Source organism: Antennarius striatus, chromosome 12 (assembly GCF_040054535.1).
Source record: "Antennarius striatus isolate MH-2024 chromosome 12, ASM4005453v1, whole genome shotgun sequence".
NCBI classification, from domain to species: Eukaryota; Metazoa; Chordata; class Actinopteri; order Lophiiformes; family Antennariidae; genus Antennarius; species Antennarius striatus.
In genome coordinates, this window is record NC_090787.1 from 12,063,034 (window position 1) to 12,089,618 (window position 26,585).

Here is a 26,585-nt window from a genome sequence, read left to right on the forward strand (position 1 = left end):
TATCTGGTTTGTGACTAGAGGGAGGTTCAACTGGAGGACTTCTTTACTTATTCATCCTCTGATATTTACTCCTTCCGGGGTGAAAATGATTGAAATTGCACTGATCTACAAAGTGCCTCATTTCTGATACATCGTGCCTCCAGCTAAACCTGGATGCTGTGAATTTTAAAGATGCTGTCATTGAATATTTCTTGATTTTTGATAATTATTTTTTAAGCAGGGCAGAATATAGCTGGAACCAAACTGATCGAGTTCATCGTGATGCTGAGATGGAGATGGAAAGAAAGAGGGGAGAGGGGGTGCACAGAGATAAACGACAGAGGTGTTGCTCATCCAGCATCGTGTGTTTGACAGGCAGTGTGTAAGCCTGGGTAGCTGCGGAGTGGGTGTATTCCTCTGTGGCCATGATCTCAGTAATGTGAGTGAATTCTGAGCTGGTTGCAGCTCTTTGTCCCCCGGAGATCTAATACAGTTTGCCTTGAATGTCAGCAGCTTTCCTACGGAACTAGTAACACTGTCAAGATGTGAAGCATTCACTGTCTAAAGTGGGTGCAGTCACCCGAGAGATGGAAGTGGGGTCATCAGTTGATGGTGACCCCAAAAAGAATAAAAAATGAAAACAAACATTCATTTGTAACACCGATTTCTCCACCACAGAGGAGAGGAGTTTCTGAAATGTAAACATATGCTGCAAAGAAAACGTCTACTATTTGTTCTGCATCGTGATTGGCACACAGAGCCGGAGGCCCGCTCTTTCTTATTGAAGCATAGACAGTGTGATCAAATGAAAATCTTTGTGGCATCTTAGATGCAGCTCCACTTATTTGATCACTTGCACAAAATAACGTCAAATCAGGAAAACCCTCTCTCCTCCTCCTCCTCCTCCAAATTGCCTGTCTTTGTAGTACCACTAGGCAGCAGTGAGCGCATCATTGGAAACCTGGAAGTACGAAGGAGCTGCACAGGGAAATCGAAGAGAGAAAGAAGGATCGAAGCAGCCCGAAAGAGCATCTGGTGGACCTCTGCCACGGAAACCATGAGAATCCAGTCGACAGTCGTGTAAGCGAGCGGAATAGGAGCCTGAAGGGAGCCCGACAATCAGCGTTGATGCGCGCAGTCAAACATGACGACAGTGGGACAGTGATTTTCTTCCTCCGGCTTTTTATATTTTACAATCACATGCTTGGATGCAGTTTATCTTTTATGAGTGCAGATCTCGAAAGAAGGACCGGGAAGCAAGTAATCTCCACCACAAGAGCGCACAGAAACATCACAGCTTGTGTTCCAGTGAATAATTACGCAGAGATATTGGTGTTTTTACGGGCCGTTAGAGGATTTTAAACTTGCGCCTGGAAACTTACTCCGTGGTTACCTTTTCTGAAACAGGTCGACAGACAGAGAGCCCCAGTCCTCCACAGGGGACGAGTGATCCTCGACGCAGCAACTGATAAACCTGTAAAATCTGGACTGCGACTGGTGCGTCTGGATACCTTATCCTGTGCGTCTTTTTTTTTTTTTTTTTTTTTTCATATGGCTTCTGTCTTCTGGGTTCGTAAACTACTCATACACTATTGATGTTCCATGGCTGTAGAGTGTATCGACATCGGTGTGTGGCGAAAAGGGACAGCGCAGGACTAACTGGGAGACTAGACAGCGCACTTTTATCGCCTTATTTCTGAACAGGAGACATTGCGCACGGGCACTGACTACTGCAGCAAAGTACAACCCTGACTTTTTTTTAAAAAAACAACAACCTTAAAATCCTTTGTTACTTCTTTCGCTGCTGTCATCATAGTATGTCTGCACTTCGAAAGAAATTTGGGGACGATTATCAGGTAGTGACCACCTCATCTAGCGGGTCTGGATTCAATCAGCCGCCCCCAGAGAAGAAGAGGAAGAGGCAGCGGTTCGTGGACAAGAATGGACGATGTAACGTCCAGCATGGAAACCTGGGTGGTGAAACCAGCAGATACCTCTCAGACTTATTCACAACACTAGTAGATTTGAAATGGCGATGGAATCTATTTATTTTCATCCTCACCTACACAGTGGCTTGGCTCTTCATGGCCTCCATGTGGTGGTTCATCGCTTACATCAGAGGAGACCTCAACAAAGCCCACAATGAGAAGTACACTCCATGTGTGGCCAATGTCTATAACTTTCCCTCTGCCTTCCTCTTCTTCATAGAAACCGAAGCCACTATAGGATACGGTTATAGATACATCACAGACAAATGCCCCGAGGGGATCATTCTTTTTCTTTTCCAATCGATCCTCGGATCGATCGTCGATGCCTTTTTGATCGGCTGCATGTTCATCAAGATGTCTCAACCCAAGAAAAGGGCCGAGACTCTGATGTTCAGTGAACACGCAGCAATCTCTATGCGAGATGGAAAACTAACTCTCATGTTCAGGGTGGGCAACCTGCGTAACAGCCATATGGTCTCTGCACAGATCCGCTGCAAATTGTTGAAAGTAAGTGATGCTACTTTTAAGTCAGGAGGCAAATATTGCATTCATGCTCCATTATTTGTCACATCCTTGAAGAGCTGCTGATAGGCCTCCTCACACTGATATTCCAGTTTATTCTTAACTGTTTATGAAGCCACTAAGCCTCTAATAGTTTTAAGTAATTTCCTAATCATTCTGCATTAAACCGATGACCACAATCAGCAAGAAGACAATTAATCATTTATCACACCAAAGCACAGAAGGCCCTTCATCGCTCTCACAAATTACATACTGTTAGAAGTGATGAAGCTCTCTGAAGACGTATTTTCCACAACAAAGTGGAAAATACATCTTGGGGAACGTATGAATTACACATTCTTCTTAGGTTCATTTTAAAACTGGTGGAAGCGTGACAACCCAGTTTAAATGTGCTGCTGTTGGATTGGATTTCTCTATTGGCTTCACATGACTCTCTAATAAACATGTGAAAGAAGCTTTAAAAAGCATACACGCTAAATATATTTGTAAGTTAATCTACAAAGAATGTACCAGTGGAAGATGTAATTAAAAGTACGTTATACCAAAGACACTGCAATCATGTAGGATTTATCCAAATTGCTTTAAAGAACTTACTTGTTTCTGGTTTCCATATCCTGACACAGAAGAATCATGATGCAATAATGAGAAATGTAGTAATTTGATTTAATTCATGATTCATTTGAAGATCTTGTGTGGTTCTAAATCAGATGCTGGGGTGGATTTTTGACAGATGCCTCATTTAGATGTCATCCGTGAAAATGATAGTAATTTCTCTGATAGGTGATTTGTTGTTCTGATTGCACATGAAATGTGAAATGCTCACACAAACCTCTTGATAAGCTGCAGGTGAGGCTGTCTTACCCTTCATTTCACCATCAAACACCTCTATCTTTGTCTCTCCTTGTGTGCTTCCTTAGTCTCGCCAGACACCCGAAGGCGAGTTTCTTCCGCTGGATCAGTTGGAGCTGGACGTGGGCTTCAGCACCGGGGCAGACCAGCTCTTTCTCGTCTCACCACTGACGATTTGCCATGTGATCGACACCAAAAGCCCTTTCTATGACCTCTCCCAGAGGTCCATGCAAACAGAGCAGTTTGAAATTGTGGTGATACTAGAAGGAATAGTAGAGACTACAGGTGAGTAACCAACACTTACTGGCCCACTTCTCAAAATGACAGCCTGGAGCCTGCTTTGCTGTCTGTTGAGACTGCAGGCTGTATGACCAGGAGCTGAGGATGTCATGTTGTGTTTAGCTGCAACCGAGCTCATAAATGTTACTGAAGTGTTAACAGATGTTAACAGCTGATACACATGAGCTCTTCATTTTCATTTATCGATTTGTGTTTCTGTGGAAAAACGCTTTGACTTAGTGGTCGTTAGGAATCATGGATCATTTATTTTATGTTAAAAAACATGATGCATGTATTAAAACCCTATCAGTCTCTTAGGAAGTTTACTGATAAATATAAATATTGAACATGTATCTGTGTGTGTGTATATGCTCACACACACACACACACACACACACACACACACACACACACACACACACACACACACACACACACACACACACACACACACACACACACACTCTCTCTCTCTCTCTCTCTCTCTCTCTCTCTCTCTCTCTCTCTCTCTCTCTCTCTTTTCTCATCTAAAACAATTTTCATTCATCCACCTTTGTGGCTTTACCTCACCTATTGTAGCTGCTGTTCTGAAAGGGGATAATAATTTGCTTTCTAAAATCCCTGTGGAGTTACAGAATTCCATTTGCTCAAGATGAATAATGCCCCAAGTAAAATTCTACCACTGTGGTCATTTTAAAGTCAACCGTTTATTTGACACAGCTGATATAGTGTGGAAAGAGCTCCTTCAGGGCTTGAGAGGGAACAGTTGTATTAGGCTGGTTCAGGGAAAACAGCATATGGAAAAGTGACATGGAGACATACAGGCAGTCATCAGTGAGCAAAACTATCCAGTTTGTAATACATGGTTCTGATACACATTTAGTGCGTGTTAATTGAAGTCTCTTTGAAGATGTATTCTTCACTTTATGGCGTACTGTATATGGTTTATATGGATGTTAATTTAGTATCTGCAGATTCTGACTACTCTGTGTGCTTAATGTCTGAATGTGTGATTCTTTTCACCTGCTTTGTTCCTGCTTTACTGTACCCATTCATTAAAATAATAGCCAGTAAAAATGTGGAGTAACTGTAACATGCAGCTGATTATCCTGAGCTTGTCTGCATCAGTGAACAGGTTGGTTCAATTTGAAGGTATGAAACTATTCAGCATTGCAAAGCAATTCAATTGTTTATTACCGTGCATTCATAGCGTTGCAGTGATGGTGGCAGAAGCGTGTTTCATTGCATCGTCCTCATTTATAATCTCAGTTTATAATTGAACTAGGTTGGATTGTTCCGCTCACCTATTGGCTGCCCAGAAATGTACTGTATGTGTCGTTGTTGTTATGTGATGTTAGAGGAAAAGCTAATGTAAGAACAATCTATGGTTAAAAATTTATGTACAGTGAAAGTCTAAATCGTCAGACACTTTCATTTCTGGCCAATGTAACTCTGTTTCCATGGCAACCTCTCCTTGAGTATTCAGAATTGCAGCACTGCACCTAAACTTAGGTTTTTATTCCTATGGTACAGGAATCATATCGCAATTTCAGTAATACACTAAGCAAACATGTGATGCTGAACATGAAATGAAATTGCTTTGCAGAAGCATCATCTGATATTAAGGAGGATTCCTTCTGAAATATGAAAGAGCACATGGAGGCGTTACTGTACTATGAAGTGCTCGCCAGAACAGGTGATTGCAGAGAAAGAATAAGCTGCAATATTTATGAGGCTTGTTGTTTCCAAGTGAAGAAGCTGCACAACATGCCAGATCTATGTTTTCTTGTTGGTCTGTCTGGAAAACCACTGTCTGGAGTTAAAATACTCTCCCTTTGCGTATTAAAGCTGCACAATCACAATGGATCTGTGTCTTTCACACAAGATAATAACAGAGTATAGCCTTTTTGACATAGTAGCCTTTTGTATACAGACATCACAAAGAGAAACAAGCTTATGAACTGACAAAAGTTGCGCACAAGAAAATAATTTTTATATCAAGCAAACCCCTCACAATCTCCACATTGATAAATTGGGCAAAAGCTGTTCCTCTTTCTTTGAACTGGAGCCCAAAACATTTCTGATCACCACTTTAGTAAGATGCATATTCCAAAAGAGGCATGTAGGATGTCTGGTTGCAGCATTCGTTCCTCTGGAGTGATGCCAGTTGCGGCTTTGTGGTACTGAGTTTGTTTCCTAACACGGCTGTGGGAAGTTGTGCTGCTGAGGATAAATTGGCATTACATCACATTGTAAGTGATGCACCGCACACACTATCTGACTGCTTGCGTTGAATAACAGGCTAGATGGGAGAGACAATCACTCACGACGACTGTAGTAACAAATTTTGGTTTAACAGCACTAATGATTTGTTCTCAGACAATCAATTAAAGCGACATGGATCTACAACCCCAACAAATATGTCAAGAGTTACTGCAGCAGGGTTGTGAGGACCAGTTTCCTCAATATAATTAACAATATAAATCTAACAAATTAACGACATTAATAATTCTGTGGTTAATGGCTTTAGTAACAAGTCTGTTTTTAAGGAATGATAAGGAAAGCAGAAATGTAGCAAAAGAAATGGAAAGCAGATGCTGAAGTGTGCGGCTAGACACTTCTTCAGACACTGGTTCAGACACGCACCTCCTGAAAAACACCTTGATATTGTTGATTTTTCAAGTCACAATATATTGGAAGTTTTCACTGCTGCTTCATTTTCTCGCTTTTGAGAATGCTTGCTGCCTTACATGTCTTCAGTTTTTTCCCCCCCACTTCATTCTGTGGCTTATTTCAGTTTAATTGGTTCCACATTTGTTGTTAAAGTGCGGCTGTTAACTGAAATCCCTAACTATTGGTGTCAATGCCTCCCAATAAGGGGAATATACCAGTTTGTCCTTGTTACGCATTAACATGTTCACTTTCCCATCTCTTATTAAATCATCTTCTCATGGCATCATTTAATTTCTTGGATATTTTTTATTTTTTGAGGTATGAACACTTGACCGAAGGGCCCCTGTTGAAAATGGTTATATGGTATTGAGATGCTGTTGTCAGTATAACTACATGTAGCATCCAGCTATCGAGGACATGCAGTTTATGGAGACTCTGTTGAATGATTCTGTAGAATTGTGTTGTCCGTGCTGTATTCTTTCCGAGCTCTCATGGGCCACGTGAAATGAGCCAGATATGCCCCACAGGCCTTGAATTTGACATGTGTTGTGGTTACAGTGCAAATATGCATGTAAGGCTCTGTGTGAGCAATTCAACCCCTTGTTACTTTGTTCATGTAAATATTCATGTGAATAATGTGCCGGCAGGACAGGTGTTCAGACAAGAGATGATATAAAATGACAAAAATAGGGTTAAATAAATCATAAAGTGCTCATTGATTTGTTTTGCAATGAATAGTCTGTTGTTATTGATTAAAGCATTACATTTTGTGGTTATGTTTAAAGGGCGTCATCAAAATATGAATAAAAATAAATTATGTTAATAAATTAAAATGCACACATTTTTGAATGGAATCCAGGAACTCACACACTGCATTTTGAGATACTGAACTTACGTGTTGTTTAAATATGTAAATATACAATCTGAGACACAATGATTGTTTCTCAAATGTCACAGAAGTAACTCCAGCCTACCATTGTAAAATGAAGAGCACAACTATTTAATGATGGGTCTGATCTACTGAGGTGTCCTGGTAAAGCTTGGTAGTTACATATATACTGTATTAAGTTAGCACTAGTTTTAAACGGCCGAAAAAAATAAATTGAAGAAACGTCATTTTGATGCACATCCTCACCCATAAGTGTTATTTGATTATTAGAAGCAACGTCATCAAAATAAACAGCTATTGGCACTAATGTTCCAGCCTGGTACTGTCAAATCACTGCAGAAGAAGAGGGTGGTAAAAGGATGAACTAATTAAATGTGTGCCAGCCAAATGTCAAACAGTGGAAAACAATGGAGATAAAATGATGAAAAAACGAAAATATAATTTTTCTTCTTGTATTAAATGAAGGAAGGTTATATTTTCCACACAACTGCAAAAAATTAGATGCACCAAAACTGTAGTCATTGCAGAGTATAGATAAAGCACAAGTCTCATGAACGGCAAGATTTATTTGCTTGGACTGGTTTTATATGCTCTTTGCCACTTTTCAATCAAGATTTGTTTTGGTGGAGGGAAATGGACATGATATCATTGTGGGATATCACACAGCATTTAATGAAATTATCATTAATTTAACTAATTTCACCCATATAAGGACAGGTCAACATGCCATTGGTGAATACGAACTCTCACAGTATACGTATATGTTTATAATGAACGTGTGAAAAAAAAAAAAAATCAAAAGCACCACACAAGGCTGACCTGACTTTGACTCCTCATCTCATTCAGAACTGCTACATGCGCACTTTAAACGATATCAGAAGATTAGATAAGTTCCCATTAACACCAGTAATGCTACTCACCATTACAGAGGCTTAACCACCCAGCCAGAAGCAGTTTGCTCATTAGTGAAAGTGATTCTTGAGAACCCAAAATAAACTAAAGCTGCTAGTATCAGACATTTAGATTCCTCCAACCATGAAACTAATCAGTGTATTGTAACTAAATTAATTTCAGGAGTTGCAGTGTTGGGATTTGTGCAGGATGCAGTTATACCACAACACTTTTACTTGAATGCTGCAGAAGATTCAATGGGCATTTATTTAATTTGAGATGAGCCTGTTTTTAGATTTCAGAAAAATTAATTCACAAAGATGAACAAGCTGATGATTTGTTCCACGGTGAAATTCGTTTTCATTACATAACAGAAAGAACTCTGGCTGCCTATTAGTATATCCCTGACATTTTATAAAGTGTTTAGGGTCTATCATGGTGGGAAAACATAGTGTTAAGTTATTCATCAGCTCTGCAAAGTGTTTTTAAATTCACTCTCCAGCTATGAAAAGCAATCATTCATAAACTCTATCATCACCATAAACCTCCTTTTCCCTCTCCTCAGAGTGATGTGACTTTTATGCAAATGGTTGGTGTGTGATCACTACACTTGCCATGAAATTCATGAAATATCACATTTAGAAATATTCCTGGCAAAACTTTTTTTTTTTCTTTAGGAAGCTTGTGTAAGTGTTCTTCACGGTGAACGCAGCTCGCGTTGTGTATTTGAATAGGTTATTTCACTTTTCTGGTGACACAGCACATTTGTACTGCAGGCAGACTCTCTCTGCCTCCTGAACTGACTGATAATCTGTCCATAGAAGATTTCACACCAAATTTGTATATTGGATGGCAAATGTCATATTTTGGTTATGAGTAATTTTGGGCAAAGAAGACTGAATGTATTCTTTACTTTTTGATAAAGTCATGGCTTTATTGTTTTCTTAGGTTTCAGTCAGCCCCCTCTATTTCTTACCTATTTCTTACTTATGGAATAGATTAAGAATACTGTATTCCAACTATGTGCTCAATGTAAAGTGTGTCTGTGAGTGACAAGATGCTTTTTGTATATCTTTATAGTCATGGGGTCTTCATCTAAAAATGTTTATTCTTGTGTTTTTTTGTGCGGTATTTTCATAATGGAACATTTTTCCATAATGGATAGTCAGTGTAGTTTTACACTTTTTTAAAAATATGGTAGTGTTATGATTTAAATTCTCATACTGTATATAACTAGATCTTCAAGTTCAATGATTAAGCATATCAATTTGCAATAATAAAATCAAATCAAATACCTTTGGAATATTAGCAACATACACTCATAGTCAGTTGTAAATCTGTTTCACATGAAAACATATTTAACAGATGAAATTCAGTGTATTAGTAACTGATTCAGATTCTGTCCAGTCGACAGCCAGTATAATTAATTGGAAACATCTATTGCCACTGATTAGCCAGACAGCCGGTCATGGCCTGATCTGTGTTTTATCATCAGCAGCAGTAATTGAAATGAAAACTTTCTCTTGAGCTAGAAGCCTAATGGTTTCAATCATATGAGCAAGAGGCTGTAGCCCCGCTGGCGTGAGTGAACTATGCATAGCTGAGAACCAGCTGTGAAAGACTTTCCTGTTCCCTGGATAAACTGACCATAATTCATTTGGAATCATTACACCGAGAGCATGTCCTCTCCCCCTGGTGACACACTCCTTTCTACATCCCTGCAGGGTCAAAGGGTTAAAGTGGCTTCATTGGGTAAGGAAAAACTGCAGAACAGGTAAGAGTAGGAATTTCTAATTAAAACTGATATGCTTAGGGTGGCAACTTAGGAGAGGAGTGTCTGTCCCTGCTGAGCTTGGTCGGCGAGGAGCCAATTGTTTGATACCTTAGAGTTCTCTTGTTGAAATATAGCCCATTCTTTTGTTCATCAAAACTGTGTAAGTGTATATTAAAAAGATCTCATATCCTTGCCAACTTATTACTCTTCAAAGTCTTCAGTGCACAAATTTGTCAGGAATGAACACAGAATTATGGAGGTCTGTATTATCTCATGAAATGTATTAAAAATTTTCTGTAATGAATACTAATGTGTTGAATAAGGTTCCAGGGAAGTGTTGGTCTGACTAACTGCTGTACGAGCTTTCATGGTGTCACCAGACTAGACTGTATTTTTATTTCGTTGCACATACTGTACAAATTGCTTATTTTCATTATTGTTTAGTATATTATAGCAAGAACCAAATTTACCTCGTAAAAATCCTCCCAGAAATGAATTAACACATGAAACAGTTAAAAAATAAACCAAGGCAGTCACAGACTGCAACATCCCACGACACCTCAGATATTCAAAATTTTAACCTGACCTACTTGTATAGGTCAAATATCAAAGTTAGTGCTCTGACCTACTGTCACTGATCAAAGCACTAGCTTTGATCTATGGTTTTATACTGGCCTTCTTCGTCTTTCCATCTTATCTGGTTCCTGAGTGTACAAAAGTTGCAATTTGACCTTGAACTAGTTTTCTCAAGGTCAAGGCCATCATCTCATTTTCATCCCCTTTGCCGCCCGAGTAATGTGCTTTTTGTTTCATCTTTCTATCTGAAACGGTTGCGAAGATATTTGGTGGACTAACGAACAAACGAACGAATGAACGAACACACGAACGCTGACAATTAAAATACATCACACTGAAACAGGATGTAACAAAGAATCAGAACCTTATAAATTCCACAGAGTTTAGTAGCAAGGTAATAAAAGTGTTAACAATATTTTGTTCTCTCTTTGTTTATTGGCATCTGTTAAACATTCTGCTGTGCAATAATAAAGCCTGGTTTAACACACACATTACTTCAATTAATCGAAATTTGCATTTGTAATTTCATATATCAGAAGTGAATACATCTGATATTTACCTCTTTTGTGAACTGTATATACAGGAATTACACTGAGGATGAACTCTAGGAAAGGGTATTGCAAGGAACCACCTCTGACACTCTGGATTCATTATCTCTTTTAGATGAACTGTTCTGGCTTCCTGAGGGGGGGGACACACCATAATTGTGTCTTTAGGGATTTATCCAGCCCCTGTCGGATGGCAATAAATCATTGGTAGAAGAGGTGTGGCACCGGACCTGGGTTGAATCTGTGTGATGAAAGCATCAGAAACGTATTCCCCAGCATTGCCTCAGTCTTGGTGTTATGCAACCCAGAGTTAAAAATAGTTGGCTAGAACTCAGTTACCATTTTAATATGTATGTGCATCATTGTGAGACTATTTTTGTATTACAAAACAAACTGTGGACTTAAATGTTATATATAGTGTACGTAGATACACAATGCACTCTCAAGACACAGTGCTGCATATCAATAAAAGATGATGCTGTGACTCTACTTATTTATGAGGATATGAGGAGGCTATAATGTACAATTCTCACAGTGTTAATCAATGATATTGATTGGTGGAGCTATAACTGCCCATTGATTGCAGGAGAACCAGTGCTCTTACCTGACATGCAGGACACATGAACATGTCTTCTAAAAAGACTGTCCTCTGGGGAGTCTCTTCATTTTTATGTCACTCAGACATGCTTGAGCTCACAGGAATAATCTGCTCTCAAACTCAAACGACAAACAAGCAACACTCTCTAGACAATGAGTTCCCTCGCCTTAGCACCATCTCAGCCTTAGATCTTTTGAGATCTCTCTTGTCTCACCCATTCCAACTTCTCCTCATGACTTCCAGTTAGTACATTCAATAACCAAGATCAATTTTATATCACAGCTCTCAGTCGTTACCTCTGTTACAGGGGTTATGCCCTGACTCATCTCTTTTTGCAGGATTTTACTTTGTATTCTGCAAAATCATGGGTGGGTTGAGCAGCGGCTGTGCAAGAATGCAGTAAATGCCGGTAGAGATCCAGAGTGATGGCAGATTTAAGATTTTTTAAAATAACTTCCTTAACAATGTTGGATAAGTCATTTTTCATATTTTCTCTAATTACACAAAACTTTGGAACACATTTCCACCAAACTTTGTGGAAGGATGGGGCAATAGGTCACATAAAATCTGGTGCTGTCAATTGCTTGAAAATTGGATTCAATCTATCATCAGTCATATAATAATTTGTTTTGCTTAACTGTGATTAGTCACAAGTTCAAAATACCAGTTTTTATTGACTCGTATTTTTTGAGTTGCACTAATACAAATACAAATTTGGCATTGGAATAGATTAATACCAAGGAAATTGATTACAGGAAAGAAAGTGTTTTTGCTTAATAACATCTCAGCTTTAGGATTTCTCAATTAGACGTAGAATCTACTAAGTACAAACAGTTTCAGGCAGTGTTTGCCATAAAGTGGCTATTGCATTGATTCTATTAGTCAGAAGTTATGACTATAACTTTACCAGCCTGTCTTATTCAGCTTAGGTTGTTGTACTCCTGCAGTGCCAGTGCTGCCTTCAGCAGGCTGGAAATTGAATTCTGGCACATGTGTACCTGCTGGTCCAGTGACTCCTCATATCAACCAGAGGAGTCAAGGTCTTCTGTATTTTGCAGGGTAGACTCCTCGCTGCCGCGATCACATTGCGAGCGCTATTGAAGACGATACCTCGATTTGAAGTGCTTCAGTGGAAAGACAGCACATCAATGCAATATGCGGCAAAACTTTTTTTCCCTAAACTTCCATCTGGGGGCCTTTTAAAGTGAAACTTCAATACACTAGGGGATGTCTTCTCTGTCATTGTGTCATCTGTGGTTAACACGCAGCGATGTTTAGGTCAAACTTGGTGGTTTGATTATTTTGATTATCAGGGAAAAAAAACATTGCATTAAAGTTTCTAGATTTATTGCAAGTGTTATCTCATTAATGTTAACAGCACAAGTAAAAGCCCACTACATTTGAACTTCCATCAGGTTTGGTGTTTATCTATTTAAAAGCATCAGTGTTAAACTATACCTTTCTAACTGTATATGAACAGATACACTGTTGATCATTTATTGCATTCAATATAAAATGAAGAGAGACTTTGCCAGTACCAGTTGGATACATCCCCAGGGTGATTTTCTCTATAAAAACCAATGATGGTTAAAGGAAATTCATTGATAGCTGTACTTTACTGGTTCCCTTCAATGCAGTATTTGGAATTGCCTTCAATTAGTCGTGTACTCTCCTGGCTGTGTCAGTGACCTACGTCCATATGTTTCTCTGGCATTCCTGACACCCCACCATGTATGGAGAAGCTTGGCAGTTCCTGTTCCCATTGCCTCCCCTTTCTTCCCTTTCCAACTGCCTCCACACTCAAGCAATTGCCTCAGCATCCAAGCTCTCCCCTCCCCCACAGGAGTGCATTTCTCCTGCCTTTTCCCTCTGTCAGCTTCATCCTTGTTCTCATTGCTCAGCCACTGCTGCATGGGTGGAATAAACATCAGAGCTGCAAACAACTGGAGGCCACCTTCTCAAACAGATCACACACCAAAACAGCTTTTAACAGAGTGAGGGGACTTATTTCTCTCTTTGAAAAGTCAAACTGCTTAAACAGGTCACAGCATGTTTATGCGTTTTCCTACTTTACCATTTGATGATGGTCACCATAGAAACAGATGATCAGACAGGACTTTTAGCTGCAATAAGAGTGTCTTTATCAAAATTGTTTATTCTCCATAATTGAAATTTGTTCTGTTCCATGTAACATTCCATTTAAAAATGATTAACAAGACAAGACCAAACTGCTAAGGACCAAAATATTCCTACTTATGGACTGAACTTTCTACTCCGAAAACACTCTAAACACACTGCCCTTACAACATGTATCATCTTTTAGAATAAGAGTTAATGTTTTACAAGAAAAAAAAAGAAGCTGATAATTAATTGAATTGTTTCTCCTCACAATCCTGCCTGCTGATATAATTAATGGATTCCTGTGGATAGCCTTGGCCCCTGTGACTGGATAAATCTTTGATGGTGTCGTCTGGTGGTATGCAGTGTATGCAGAGCGTCATGCTTGTTTTTTGCTGGCATTTTTCTCATCAGTAACACTTGAGCTGTTTCCACAGCAGTGATAGACTGTCGGAGGACTTTGCTGACAGCACTGCAGTGGTGAGTGAGTTTGTATTTCTGTGTGTGCAAGTATGCGTGTGTGGTCATTTATGTGAAAAAGAGAGTCAGACACACACAGAGAGAGAGAGAGAACCAAAGAGAGATGGAGGTGATTTGTGATTTCTGTCAATAAATAGAAGGCTTTGTGAACAAAGAAGGAAGAAGAAGAAGCTTGATTATTGTCATTTTACAGAGATATACAACAAAATTACAAAGTTAAAGTGGAGTGATTCATTGACTTGTATTATTAGAATTCATCAAAAAAAATATCTTTTTACATAGAGGTCAATTTTAATGTTTGTGTTGAGTTTGCTTGGAGCCTGGGGGTTGGTGAATCATAAATGCACTGATTGTCTTCTACAAATCTATGTAAAGATTGTGTCTCAATGTTTGACAGAGCTGAGGAAGCGTAGACCTCTTTTCTCCATTCTCTGTCTTGACTTTATTCTGTCCCCAGCGTGTCAAGTGCAGACTTGCTGCTAAGATCCTGACTGAGCCAGGCACCAAACGGATATGAACCTATAGCTTTGACAGCTTGGATGAGCTTCTTTTGGACAAAGACTGTGAATATTGCTTGTTTTTTTGTTTTTTTTCACCTGCTATCAAGAAACTCTGGCAGGCTGCCTTTGAGTTTACAGTGCTTTTCTATTCCAGCTCCCAAAGAACCCATTTTATCTCTGCTGTCACTCCACTGGGTCCACAGCTGCTTCACTTTGTTAGACCAGAGTAGCAGCCAACTCTGTGTTATCAAGGAAACGTGCATTTATTTAGAGCCTCTATCTCCAAACTGTAGCTCTTTACTGTCTATTTTTTCCACCCAAAAGAATCAGCTTCAAGACTGACATATTTCTTACACTACGCATATGTAGTTTAAATGTGATCTATAGGCAGGCAGGACTCCAGTCTCATGTGTTCCATTCTTTTTAAATTCAGTGGCTGGAGATTTCATTGAAACACAACAAATTAAACTTGCATACACACGTCAATGCAGTAAATATTTACATTTTTCTATATTTTCTGCCTTTTATAAGAACCATTTTCTATATTTGTCTTGAACTCCTGGATTCAGCAGAAGATTATTATAATGCTGCTCGTGCTGTCGCATGGATATCACCTAAAGCAGAAGAGTAGCAAACGGCGTGGTGGATTCGCAGGATGAGGGACTTCTGAAGGGATTTCACACTTGTGTAGGATTGTCCTGTCTGTCAACTTGTCACGGCGGGCAGGAATGGGACCCAAATGCATCCATATTATAATCGAAAGGAAATCAAGGCAACACGAACAAAATAAAAGTATTTAATTACCCTCTACTTTCTTTCTGCTTCTTGTATGGTATTAAAATGCTTCATATACTTTACATTCTGTTTTTGCTTTTATTCTTAAACTGTTCAGTGTTAGTAGTCCATGTATATATATTTAAATATACATATGTATATGCACGTCAAACTCAAGTCATACTTCCATACAAAACAAATACATAAAAATATTTAGTTGTATTAATTCTATTAAGAGTATTGCCACCACTAATGGACTGCTTCATAAAATCAGCTACAGCATACATAACAACTAAATGCAATATCACTGGCTAGTCTACGCTATTACTATTTATGGCATGATTGTGTTCTACCACTAAATCGGTCAAATGCTCCCAGCACAAAAGCATTTTTACATCTTGCATCATCTTTCTTAGCATTGATACTCACTCAAAGTTGTGCTTCCTGCCATCTGTTACATGCCTGTCCACTACACACTCCACTCCTTTTAGCTCTGCTAGTATCTGAAGGTCTCCACCAACTGTTTAGTGATTGTATTTTGTTCTATGGCAGCTAAATATTTGTACTGTGTTGACTAGCTAGCCATTAACTTAGTCTATTTTCTGTTCGATGTTGAGCAGATACAGTAGAGGGAATTCATGATGACAATTTCACTTCTTCTATTGTTGGTGATAGTGCTGGTGAAAGAGAATGGAGAATCACGACACTGAATAAGAACAAAAATACAACAGAATAGACAATTAAAGTAATACAGTTTATTGAATATGGAGTATAGTCTTTTGTGCATATGTGGCAGGAATTAGATCATCATAAAGGATACTTCCGGTCAGGAACACTGATGGTGGCGAAGAGTGGATCTTAATACTGGGTTGACTTTGTGACAGGACCACCTGATGGTAGGATTCAGGTGGAGGTGGCCAGCGCTCCAGGTGAGACAGTAAAGGGGTGACGTTGGGTGGGGATCTTACAATTCTGAAACAAAAGCTAAATGACAGCAAATAGAGCATATTTAAATGATGTGGGGAGGGGGGCAAATGGCAGAGGTGAAATGGCTGAATGATGCAGAGGAAATAGATGAACAAAAAGTAAAACTGAATAGCTACAACTGTGCAGGGGAAGTAGCCATGTTGGAGCAGGCATGTTCGCCTGAATGAGACAGTTTGCAGAGAAAGCCAATGCTTGAGCAGGGAAGATGTTAAACTGCTACGAAAGGGAATTAGCTGTGAATTCATAAAATAGGAATGTCTCCATTGATGGAATGAGCCTCTTAATAGTAAAGGCTAAACCAGTTTTTATTCACTAGATTATCAGAAAAGGTCAGAAAAATGGCAATGCAGAATTTAGAGAGAAATGAAGTGTATATTTCACCATGGCTTCAAACAGGAAATTGGAGCCTTGAATTCCATGATGCTTCACACATGCACTTTGGCTGACTCTAGACTGATTACACTTAAATATGATGATTATGATGATGACGATGATGGTAACTACTTCTTGCATTGCTGGACTGTGTAGAGACTTTCATTGTCCACATATTTGCACAAGTTGGTCAATTGCACTTCCTTATAATTATACGTAGACCACATGTATTGTACAGTTGTTAAACTGTGCTGCTGGATTTCCCAATATCTTCAGAGCTAATAAAGCATCTTTGATTTAATTGATTTGAGTTCACTTAAGTTCGACAGAATGATGAGCCCATCAAGCAAGAAAAGGTACAGATGAAAAAAAATAGTTTATATATATATCACTAAAAACAGGCGGCATAATGGGGTGTTCACCATCAGGAATCGAAGAAGGGAACCACTTAGAAATTCCCTCTAGCAGTATTTATCTTTCTGAAAGGAGGAACTCTGGGCAAACTTTGGAACAACCCCGAATTAAAATGAGATGAAGAGTCACTGATCTGGATATTATTGAAAAGACGGAAAGGGTTATTAATGGAATGGGAATTATGGGCCATATTGGAATCATGGGCCTCATGGAAATATGCAGGGGTCAAGTGTCAGTGGACCAATGTAGAAAAGTGTGAAGCTTCTCAAAGTCCAGTCTCCCCATTAAACCTGTAAATAACTCCACCTATGACATAACTTTTAGTCATGAAAAATTTGTATCAGAGATACTTCTCTAGCTGTGGTGGATGTGGTAGAAGTTATAGCATTGGGTAGAGAAAGTCAGAGTGTGCCTAAATTACATAGATCATAAACTGCTTTGGAACTTTCAGTGAGAATTATGAGGATTTTAATGTCCAGGGTTGACCCCTTAAGGTAAATGTTAAGATTATGAATTGTGAAATGCCACTTAGATGCAAAAGCCTCGCAATGATGATTAAAAAAAGATTCCTCATATATCTGAGTTTAAGGTCAGCCTGGATAAGCATCTAATTTAATTCATCTATGGGGGATGAACAGAGAAAAATTCGCCTCTGTATTTCCAAAAGCTATTGAAGGTTACAAACCTTTTGCTCTAAAGGGACAGTAGACTAAGCCTGAGCAGATTGATGTCTTTGCTTTTGAATTTTTGATCTCAAGCAAGTTGAGATAATTGTTGTGGGAGGATTACGGGGCCTGCCTGGCAGGGGCACAGTGATGGCAGGCGCCAGCAAATGGTGTGATGCCTCTGTGGAACATACTGCATGCTAAAGGAAGAGACTAGATGGAGGCAGGGTGGTGTGTGTTAGGGACAGTGAGGCTAAAGCATTTTTGATTGTTTGGAGCTGAGTATCAATAGTTTGGACAGGTCTCACCCATCACTACGTGGTGACTAAGAAGACATAAGGGGATTGCGTACCTAAAGCGGAATGGCCTCGGGTATTCAAGTGGAACTGAAATTGATGAAATTGGTTGGAGTGGCAGAGGTAGCCTGTGTGGTAGATGTTGAGGGCCCCTCTCTCCTTCTTTTGTTGTGGTATGTTTTGCAGTTCTTCTGGTACATCCAGCTCTTGTACTGAAAGGTGTTTCAGTGAAGTGAGTTGCGATGAGGCTGGCTACCATTCGAAGCTGATACAGGTAGAAATCTGGGTCTAGAAAAGCACCTCCAACACATGATTGAGAAATTAATATCTTTCTCTGACTTTGAAGCTAACTGATGTGAGTGCTTTTCCTTATGATATCAGGTGACTGAGTTGTTTGTAGTTGGAGCTTGCTGCTTGGTGAGATTGTATTTTTAATATGACATGCTGGTGGATCTTGCCCAACTGAAACATCAGCTGAAGGACAAGAGTGAGAGAGCAAATTTAAAGTTTGCTAGCTTACAAGTGATTCGCTAACAGAATGTGACAGGTTATAATTGGATAAGAGGAGGATGAGGTATTAACGCAATACTGGGGAGGTGTGTATAGAGGGTATGCAAATGAGACTGACTTCCATAATAAATAAATAATATTAACTCTTGCGCAAATAAAAAAAAAAAATCTAGTACTTTTTAAACCACTTCTGTTGATTATTTTGAAACACTGACAAAGGATGATAATTTATACTGAGCCTTCAACTAGCCTCACATATTAAGGATAAAATCGGCATCATAAGAGACACTTAACATGTGCACAGAGATTTTTTTTTCTAATGTAGGAGCAATTAAGCATTTCACTGGTCTTACTATGATATTTACTGGTAGAAAACGTTTAATAATCAATAAATTAAACACATTTCACTATCATGCTTTCAATTCAGCAAACTTCCATTTGTATTTTTGTATTTGTTCATATGAGATCAGTAGATGTGTGGCATTCTGGTGTTAGAGAGACGACAGTTTCATACAGTTTAAGAACTAATACATTTGTAGACAAAATAAACAAAGGCATCATGTGAGAGTTCTTAATTCTGCATAGTTTACTATATGACTATACATAAAATTCTGTAACATGCAGGAATACATATTCATGCTTGCTTTGTTGAGAAAATTCACTTAATTCAATTGATAGGAAACAAAGCCATTTGTTGTGTATTTAGATTTTACTTCAATATATTGCCACCAAATATTTAAGTGATATTTTTGATGTATTTCTTAGTACATTTTTTTAAACTTGTATTCTAATCTAAAAATGAAGGATTTGTTCTGGTGATGCCCTGTGTCAATACATAAAATCCATACAAAATCCTCTTTAAACAGTTTGAGTGTTTGTTTCTAATTTACTGTTTTGTAAGGGTGAGACTTTTGTTTTGTGTTTTCTGTGTTACTTTTGACCAAACTCAGCAGCGAATAGGTTTATGGCTGTCACATGCACACATTCCTACAGTTTTGTTTCCATAGAAACACTGAATCCCGGGCAGGCGTGTATTTTAGAGTTACATAAGCCTCTACCAGTAATACAAAATACACACCGACATGGATTTTCTCATTAAACTGGTTCCCTATTTTTAGGAATGATATTCAACAGCTGTAGAACTTCCAAAATAAGGTCTTATTGTTTCATCTTGATATTTTTACCTAACAGTACTCATCATCAACTTAAGGACCCTGTCTATTCTTCAGCCTGATGTTGATGTGTAAATCTCCATCACAAATCGAACTGTGTCGTGGCCTCAGTGAACACAATGGCCCATGGTTCATTACCATTCCTGTGCCTATTAATACCGTGAGCCATATGAGTGTGGGTGTTGCAGAACAGCTGGTCTTTAACAGCACATTTATACATATGTGATGCAACCATGTCTATAATTATGCATGGCTCAAGCATTAGTCCTTGAATAATGCATGAAAATTAAATGTAAGATGGAGAAATGACCATTATTATGTCTAGTACACAGTGTTGTTTAACGTGAACAGTACAGTTGATTAGACCATCAAAATCAGTGTTATTTTGAGCATGTGTGTGTGTTTCTGTGTGTGTGTGAGTGAGAGAGAGAGGGACAGAGAAGACAAAGAAAAAGAGAGAGAATGAGAGAGGGATTGAGAAGGAGTGAGAGGACACCGGTTCAGCCCCAGGGTTCATGGGTTTTCATACACATAGGGTTTTGTAGTAATTCATGCATCATCTGCAGAAACAATAGAGCATTATCAACAGATTAGGCTCTGCGGACTTTGTTGTTGCAACCTTTTGTCTTATTTCATGTCACTTTTTTCTTATTATAGTCCAGCAAAGTTACAGGTGATGCTTTAATTCTACCTTTACTGTATGGATGTCCAGTTAATAATGCAGCCTTGCCTGTACTGTCCAATAAAGCAGATATAGCATCTTTCTAGTGGTAAGTAGCTTTTACCTGAACAGAAAAACACAAAGTGAATTTGATCATTTCTTTCAGTTTCATCACAACCAGCATATGTAGATCTGCTGATGTCCAAACAGTGAATATTTATGTTTTGACGTCTTCAGTGTCAACAATATAATAATATTTCTAGTAACACTTAACTCTCATTCACTTTTTCCATAAATTTGTCATTAGCTTCACCCTTTATTATTCACAGCTGCTCTTTTCTATATGCCTAAGGCCTTCAGAGTCTAAAGCAATAGTGCAGAAGTAATGCGTTGAATACCCTAATTGATGTTCAGGCTCTTGCACATCTGCAATTGTGTATGGAGCAGTTATCACTGAATTATTTTATGACCTTGGGAATTTGTCAGGATCACAGATGCTTCAAGTTTCTGTAATGACATCCACACAATCAGCAGCAGTGCCTTGCTGCAAAACGAGGCCTCCTCCTTAGTTTGAACTCAACTGTCATAGCTACAACAATATTAAGCTGGTAATTAAAAGATGCGATAATAAGTTACTGCAGTCGCTGATTTCCTCATAGATACCAACAAGCGTAAAGATGGGGGCCCCCAAGCCATTCATCTGTGTGGAAATAAGAGCTTTCAGGACTGATGGAATGAATTTTGTTTTTAGATGCAAACCTAATTATAGACTTTGTATTCTCACTTTTGATAAGGACTGAAAGTTGTTTGTTCAGCAGTATGTAAACTATGTTGAGATGTACAAAGCTTTGTGTGCAAGCAATGTGATATGACGCACACATACACACACGCGGCAGCTCTTATCACAGCTGCTGAATAGTGTTGAACATTCACTAGTATGTATTGAATGACTGCATAAAAATGTTGTTTATCATTAATTTGAACCTTGATTTTGCAAATTGCATTAATTTGCTTTTGAGTGTATGAGGGGAGCTTTTAAGCAGGGTTTTAATTCAGAGTCCCCTGAGAGGGAAAATGTATTCAGTGTATCATAATCTTCTATCTTTTGCAAATTTGCAAAGCGTAGTTACGGGTGCACACACAAAAACACCATGCCAAATAGGATATTTTGTTTTAATTTGTAATCTCCAAATGACAGAATTTAACACTTTGAAATTAACTGTCACACTCATTTAGGGTATTTTCCAGCTGACAATATTACATAACAGATTATTTATCTTACTTATTGTGTTTTGGAATACATTAATGCCCTTTATTGAGTAAGGAAGCTGTTCGCTGTTTGAAATGTTAGTATGTGAGGTAGACCTCTTGATGTCTTTGTCTGCAGCCGTTATTCCTGTGGGCTTGCCTCTTGCTCAGTTTAATTATATTAATCCTTTATCATTTGTTGCTGGTAGCCAAGCTTAAGGTGAGGACTAAACTCTTTAAGTAGCAAATTAGGTGATGCAGGGAAGAACCCTTAAACCCTTAAAGCTCTTTTCTACCAACTGCAAGATGCAGAACTTCTTCCTGTTAAACACATTTGCTGCTATGAGTTTTTATATGTATCTCATCTAGGAGCTTGTTTTCTATACACTTGTGGTCAGAATCAAGTAAACAAAACTAATAAATCTGCAAAAAAAAATCTTCACTAGTTCCTATACAGTACTTCCCAAATAAAAGTATAAAAGTTTTAACTTTTAAAATAAAACTTTTTAAATATGTTAATTACTGCAGAAAGTCCATTTGTTTTGTATTTTTATGGTCTAAATCACAATGCCCATTTTCTTTTCTCCTTACTCCACCCTCCGATATAGAAATTCTTAAATACATTGTTAAAAAGAACAATGAATAAGAGAAAACATAATCAAAGATATGATTAGAAAAGAGAATGATAAAATAAGGAGATTCTAGTTTTTTTAGTTTTTAAGTTTTCCTGGAAAAGCCTGCCACATCCTCTGGCAGGCTTTCCCAGTCGAGTTCAGTCAAGGGAAAGGTAAGAGAGAACGAAATGGATCTGAGGGGTCTGAACTGAAAACCAGAAGTTTTTTCTGACATGCAGTCAGTGACAAGGCTACATTGTTCCATTTTTTTTTTTAGTGTATAAAGCATTTTTAAGTTTAAAATTCATGCAAAAACAGTCAACCAATGTAGAGACTTAGGTGACATACATGCTCTTTTTTGGTCTTCTGCTACTTTCAGACAGACAGACTGTGCAACAGCTTTGAAACAAATTTCGTTCTCTGTGACTGATTTGGTGTTTTAAACTTGATAGGGCCTAATATGTCACAACACCACCTCATTGTATGGATTCACATTGTATCACACTGTTGTGCAATGTTAAAATGCATGTCATTGTTCTGTGCTTGACCTTATAGTAACAGACTTCCTTTTGCTACCTCACAGTTACATTCCCCTGGGGTAGGTTGCATATCTGAGCACTTTATAACAATGTCACACCTGTTTGGACTTCATTCATAAGAAAGCCTGTTTTGATGCTGTTGCTACCACCAAAAGTGTCAAAAAGCTGGAACAATGTGGCACCCCATCAGGCCTTCATTGTGTTCTAAAAGACCATTAGGGCAGCATAAAGGTGCAACAGGCATGTATTGAAACACAATCTACAGCTAGTCATTACTGTACATGTGTGGCAACCCTTTGAATTCATATTATCTGATTTATTTCATTCTTTGCTAGACTCAGAAATGAGAGCATGATAATAATTGAGCTTACAAAGTATGCATTAGTTTCTCTGCGTGGCTCAGGGAATATTGGTCCAAACTGATCCCTGTGGAATTCCATAGGAAACTTTATAATTTAGGCATTTATGGAAACAATTTTTTTTGTGAATGTAAGAGCTTAAAAAAAAGCTATTTTATATGGGGAAATATGTTTTCTAAACTATTAGGTGTGTTAACAGTAACAAATGCAGTGTTCAGGTCAAGTAGTAGATTGCTGACATTAGGGAGTTTCAAATATTGTTAACTACTTTCATTAAACAGGACATATCTCCTGTACTGCCATATCTCCTGAAAGTAGATTAAAACGTTCAAAAAATTATTTCCTCAAAAAAAAAGAAAAAAGGATTACAAAATTCTTTTAACACTATTTTCAGCGTCAACCAGGTCAAAACATTTTAACTAGAGTACTTATCACTCCTTATAGATGAAATATTTAAAAAGGCAGTGTGCTTGTTTTGTTGTCAACAATTATTATTATTTTCATGATAGTCTCTTCTGTCTCCATCTATTTCCACCTTATATCTCCTCTAGATGTACGATTCTAGTTTTGTGTTACATTATTGCAATTGCTTTAGTTTTAGTTTGTTTGATTTACTCTAGGCAAAAATTGAAAAAAACCAAAACAAAACAAAAACAGGCTGCTAAAGAATATTTCAGAATAAGTATACATACATAAAGCAGCATAGTCCAAGTAATAATGAAGTGAATCTCTTTTTGTTGTCATACAAACTTGGTTTGTGGTGCAAACATAAATGCATAAGACGCTTCCATAATAAGAGTGACACTAATTGTGATTTCAGATGTTGAGTTGTAAGGTCACTGTGTAATGTGACAATGTGTTCCTGATGACTGATGAATGTTGAACCTGCAATGTTCATGAAGTGTTTTGCTTGCATGAGTGCATTTTAAATGTGAGATCTCTTGTCGTGCAGAGCTTCAGATCCATAAAGCTGTTATATAAAACCAGAAATAATTATCCGTAACTCTCATTCTAAATAACTAAGCTGTACTTTTGATTAGTTTCAAATTAAGCTGAAAATTACTCATAAACATTCAATTTGAAAAGCCTGGTGAAAAAAAAAATCAATTTAGCTGTTTGTTTAGGCAGTTGGCGTTTTTATACAGTAAGTACTTGTTTTTTTGAGGCACTTTTGTTTTCTTTGTAATCTGAAACTGACGTGTTAATGGACAATGCCATATTGTGGATTCTAATCGAACTGTGCCAAACATGCTACTGCTTTTTTTATTTAATACAAGACGCATGAAACACTTTATTCTCAATGTTATTCTTTACTTAGCTGGGTTGTGGAAACACAATGACACATAATTAGCTATCATTCTGAATCAACATTAATTGTTCAAACAACCCTGACAGTCATCATGTCTTTTCTGTTTTTTTTCTCTTTGACAGGGATGACATGCCAAGCAAGGACATCATACACTGAAGATGAGGTTCTGTGGGGACACCGCTTCTTTCCAGTCATCTCCTTGGAGGAGGGCTTCTTTAAGGTGGACTACTCTCAGTTCCATGCAACATTTGAGGTGCCCACTCCTCCATATAGTGTGAAGGAGCAAGAGGAGGCTCTACTCCTTTCCTCACCGCTCATGGCTCCATCCCTGTGCAATAGCGGGGAGAAGAACAGCTCTTTGGACTGCTTGGAGACCCTGGAGGACAATGACAGCACCACCAAGCTGCCAACCAAGCTCCAGAAGATCACAGGGCGGGACGGTCTGCCCAAGAAGCTACTTAGGATGAGCTCTACCACTTCAGAGATGACTTACAGCTTTGGAGATCTGCCCATGAAGCTGCAGCGAATCAGCTCTGTTCCAGGTGTCTCTGATGATAAACAGGGTGGTAAGGCGTCAAAGATCAACACAGAGCCAATGAGTAAATCAGTGGCAGACTTACCCCCTAAGCTGCAGCGACTGGCAGGTGGAGGAGGCAGGATGGACGGACACCTGCCACCCAAACTCAGAAAGATGAATTCAGATCGCTTTACATAAACAAGGCAATGTACCTTAACTCTTGCCATTCACCTTTTTCCTTACCTGAAGTCCTTGTACTATTCCTATTTATTAACGGACAATATTCTTATATTAACAGAAATGTGGAATATGTGCACAGATACCTTATATGAATTAGGGGAATGGAAATGAGCACATTTGTCCCTGGATGTACGTGTACAAGCTATGATGAAAGACCTCTGATATTTTTTTTTTAAGACAATGTACAATTAGCACAATCTGGCATGTAACAAACAGCGCATGTAGAACAGAATCTCAACAATTTCTGGCATGACATTTAACAGTATATTATTTTACAAACTTACTTACAGTGAAACTTGCACAAAGCCATATGATTTACCATGTGGAAAATCTACAAGACATGGTTCTAACTTGTGGTGATGAAAGGCACATACATTTGTTTTGAGTTGATTGCTTTTGTTGTTTAATGTAAAATTGCGGCAATGTTATGTTGATTGCATGCTCTTCTTATTGACTTAGGTAAAAAGGTAATAGACAAAGATGTTTAGCCTTAACTATATTACCTTGTTTCCATTACCATGTTTGTTCACAGCTGGATTTTGTTATTTCATATACAGACTATTTTACCATGTGCAATGTTATGACTTTATCGGTTAATATAAAGAATATGATGATTAGTGATGCGTTTCACATTTGAAAATACATCACTGGGCACAATGTTTCAATTTTCACTTGCTTATTAAAGTAACACCTAAGTTGAAAGAGTCAACACTTGTACTTGATAAGCACAATGCAATTATTACATAAGATCCAGTGATAGAGACTTTTTATGGGCATTTTTTCATCAATGAAAGGATTCCAGCAGTAGTTCAGTCATTTTCTTGTATTACATAACAAAATAAACTTGATCTTCAGTAGACCTTTTCGGTCATAAGAAACGGTCTATTAGAATTTCAACTTATGTGTTACTGGTTAGATTTAAAGGTGGGCCTGTAACCGAATCATAACCTTTGTCTTAAGGGCCTATAAACTCCTCCTCTATGATGAAAGCAATAATATTATATAGACTATAATCTTTACATAGCCACAGGGTCTACCACTGCCCCACGTTCACTCTGTTTACTGAATCCCTGACATGAAATCTGGTTTTCTCTAAATGCATTAGACATTGTATGATACCCAGTCTCTTCAGGAATAAAGATTGAACTTAACTGTTTAACATTTTACTACTTTGACTAGATGTAATGCATGCTTTACCAGTTCAACTCAATGTTATTTATATTCTTCTTACAGGGGATGGTCAA

The 26,585-nt window shown here is 38.2% G+C and overlaps 1 protein-coding gene across 1 annotated transcript; it reads left to right on the forward strand.

Moving 5' to 3' along the window:
* Nucleotides 1–1,223: 1,223 nt before the first annotated feature.
* kcnj3a (potassium inwardly rectifying channel subfamily J member 3a) lies at nt 1,224–26,585 on the forward strand. The gene is made up of 3 exons (XM_068329149.1): nt 1,224–2,474; nt 3,407–3,623; nt 24,707–26,585. The coding sequence occupies exons 1-3, from the start codon at nt 1,797–1,799 to the stop codon at nt 25,297–25,299; spliced, it is 1,488 nt and encodes a 495-aa protein (XP_068185250.1). The 5' UTR covers nt 1,224–1,796; the 3' UTR covers nt 25,300–26,585.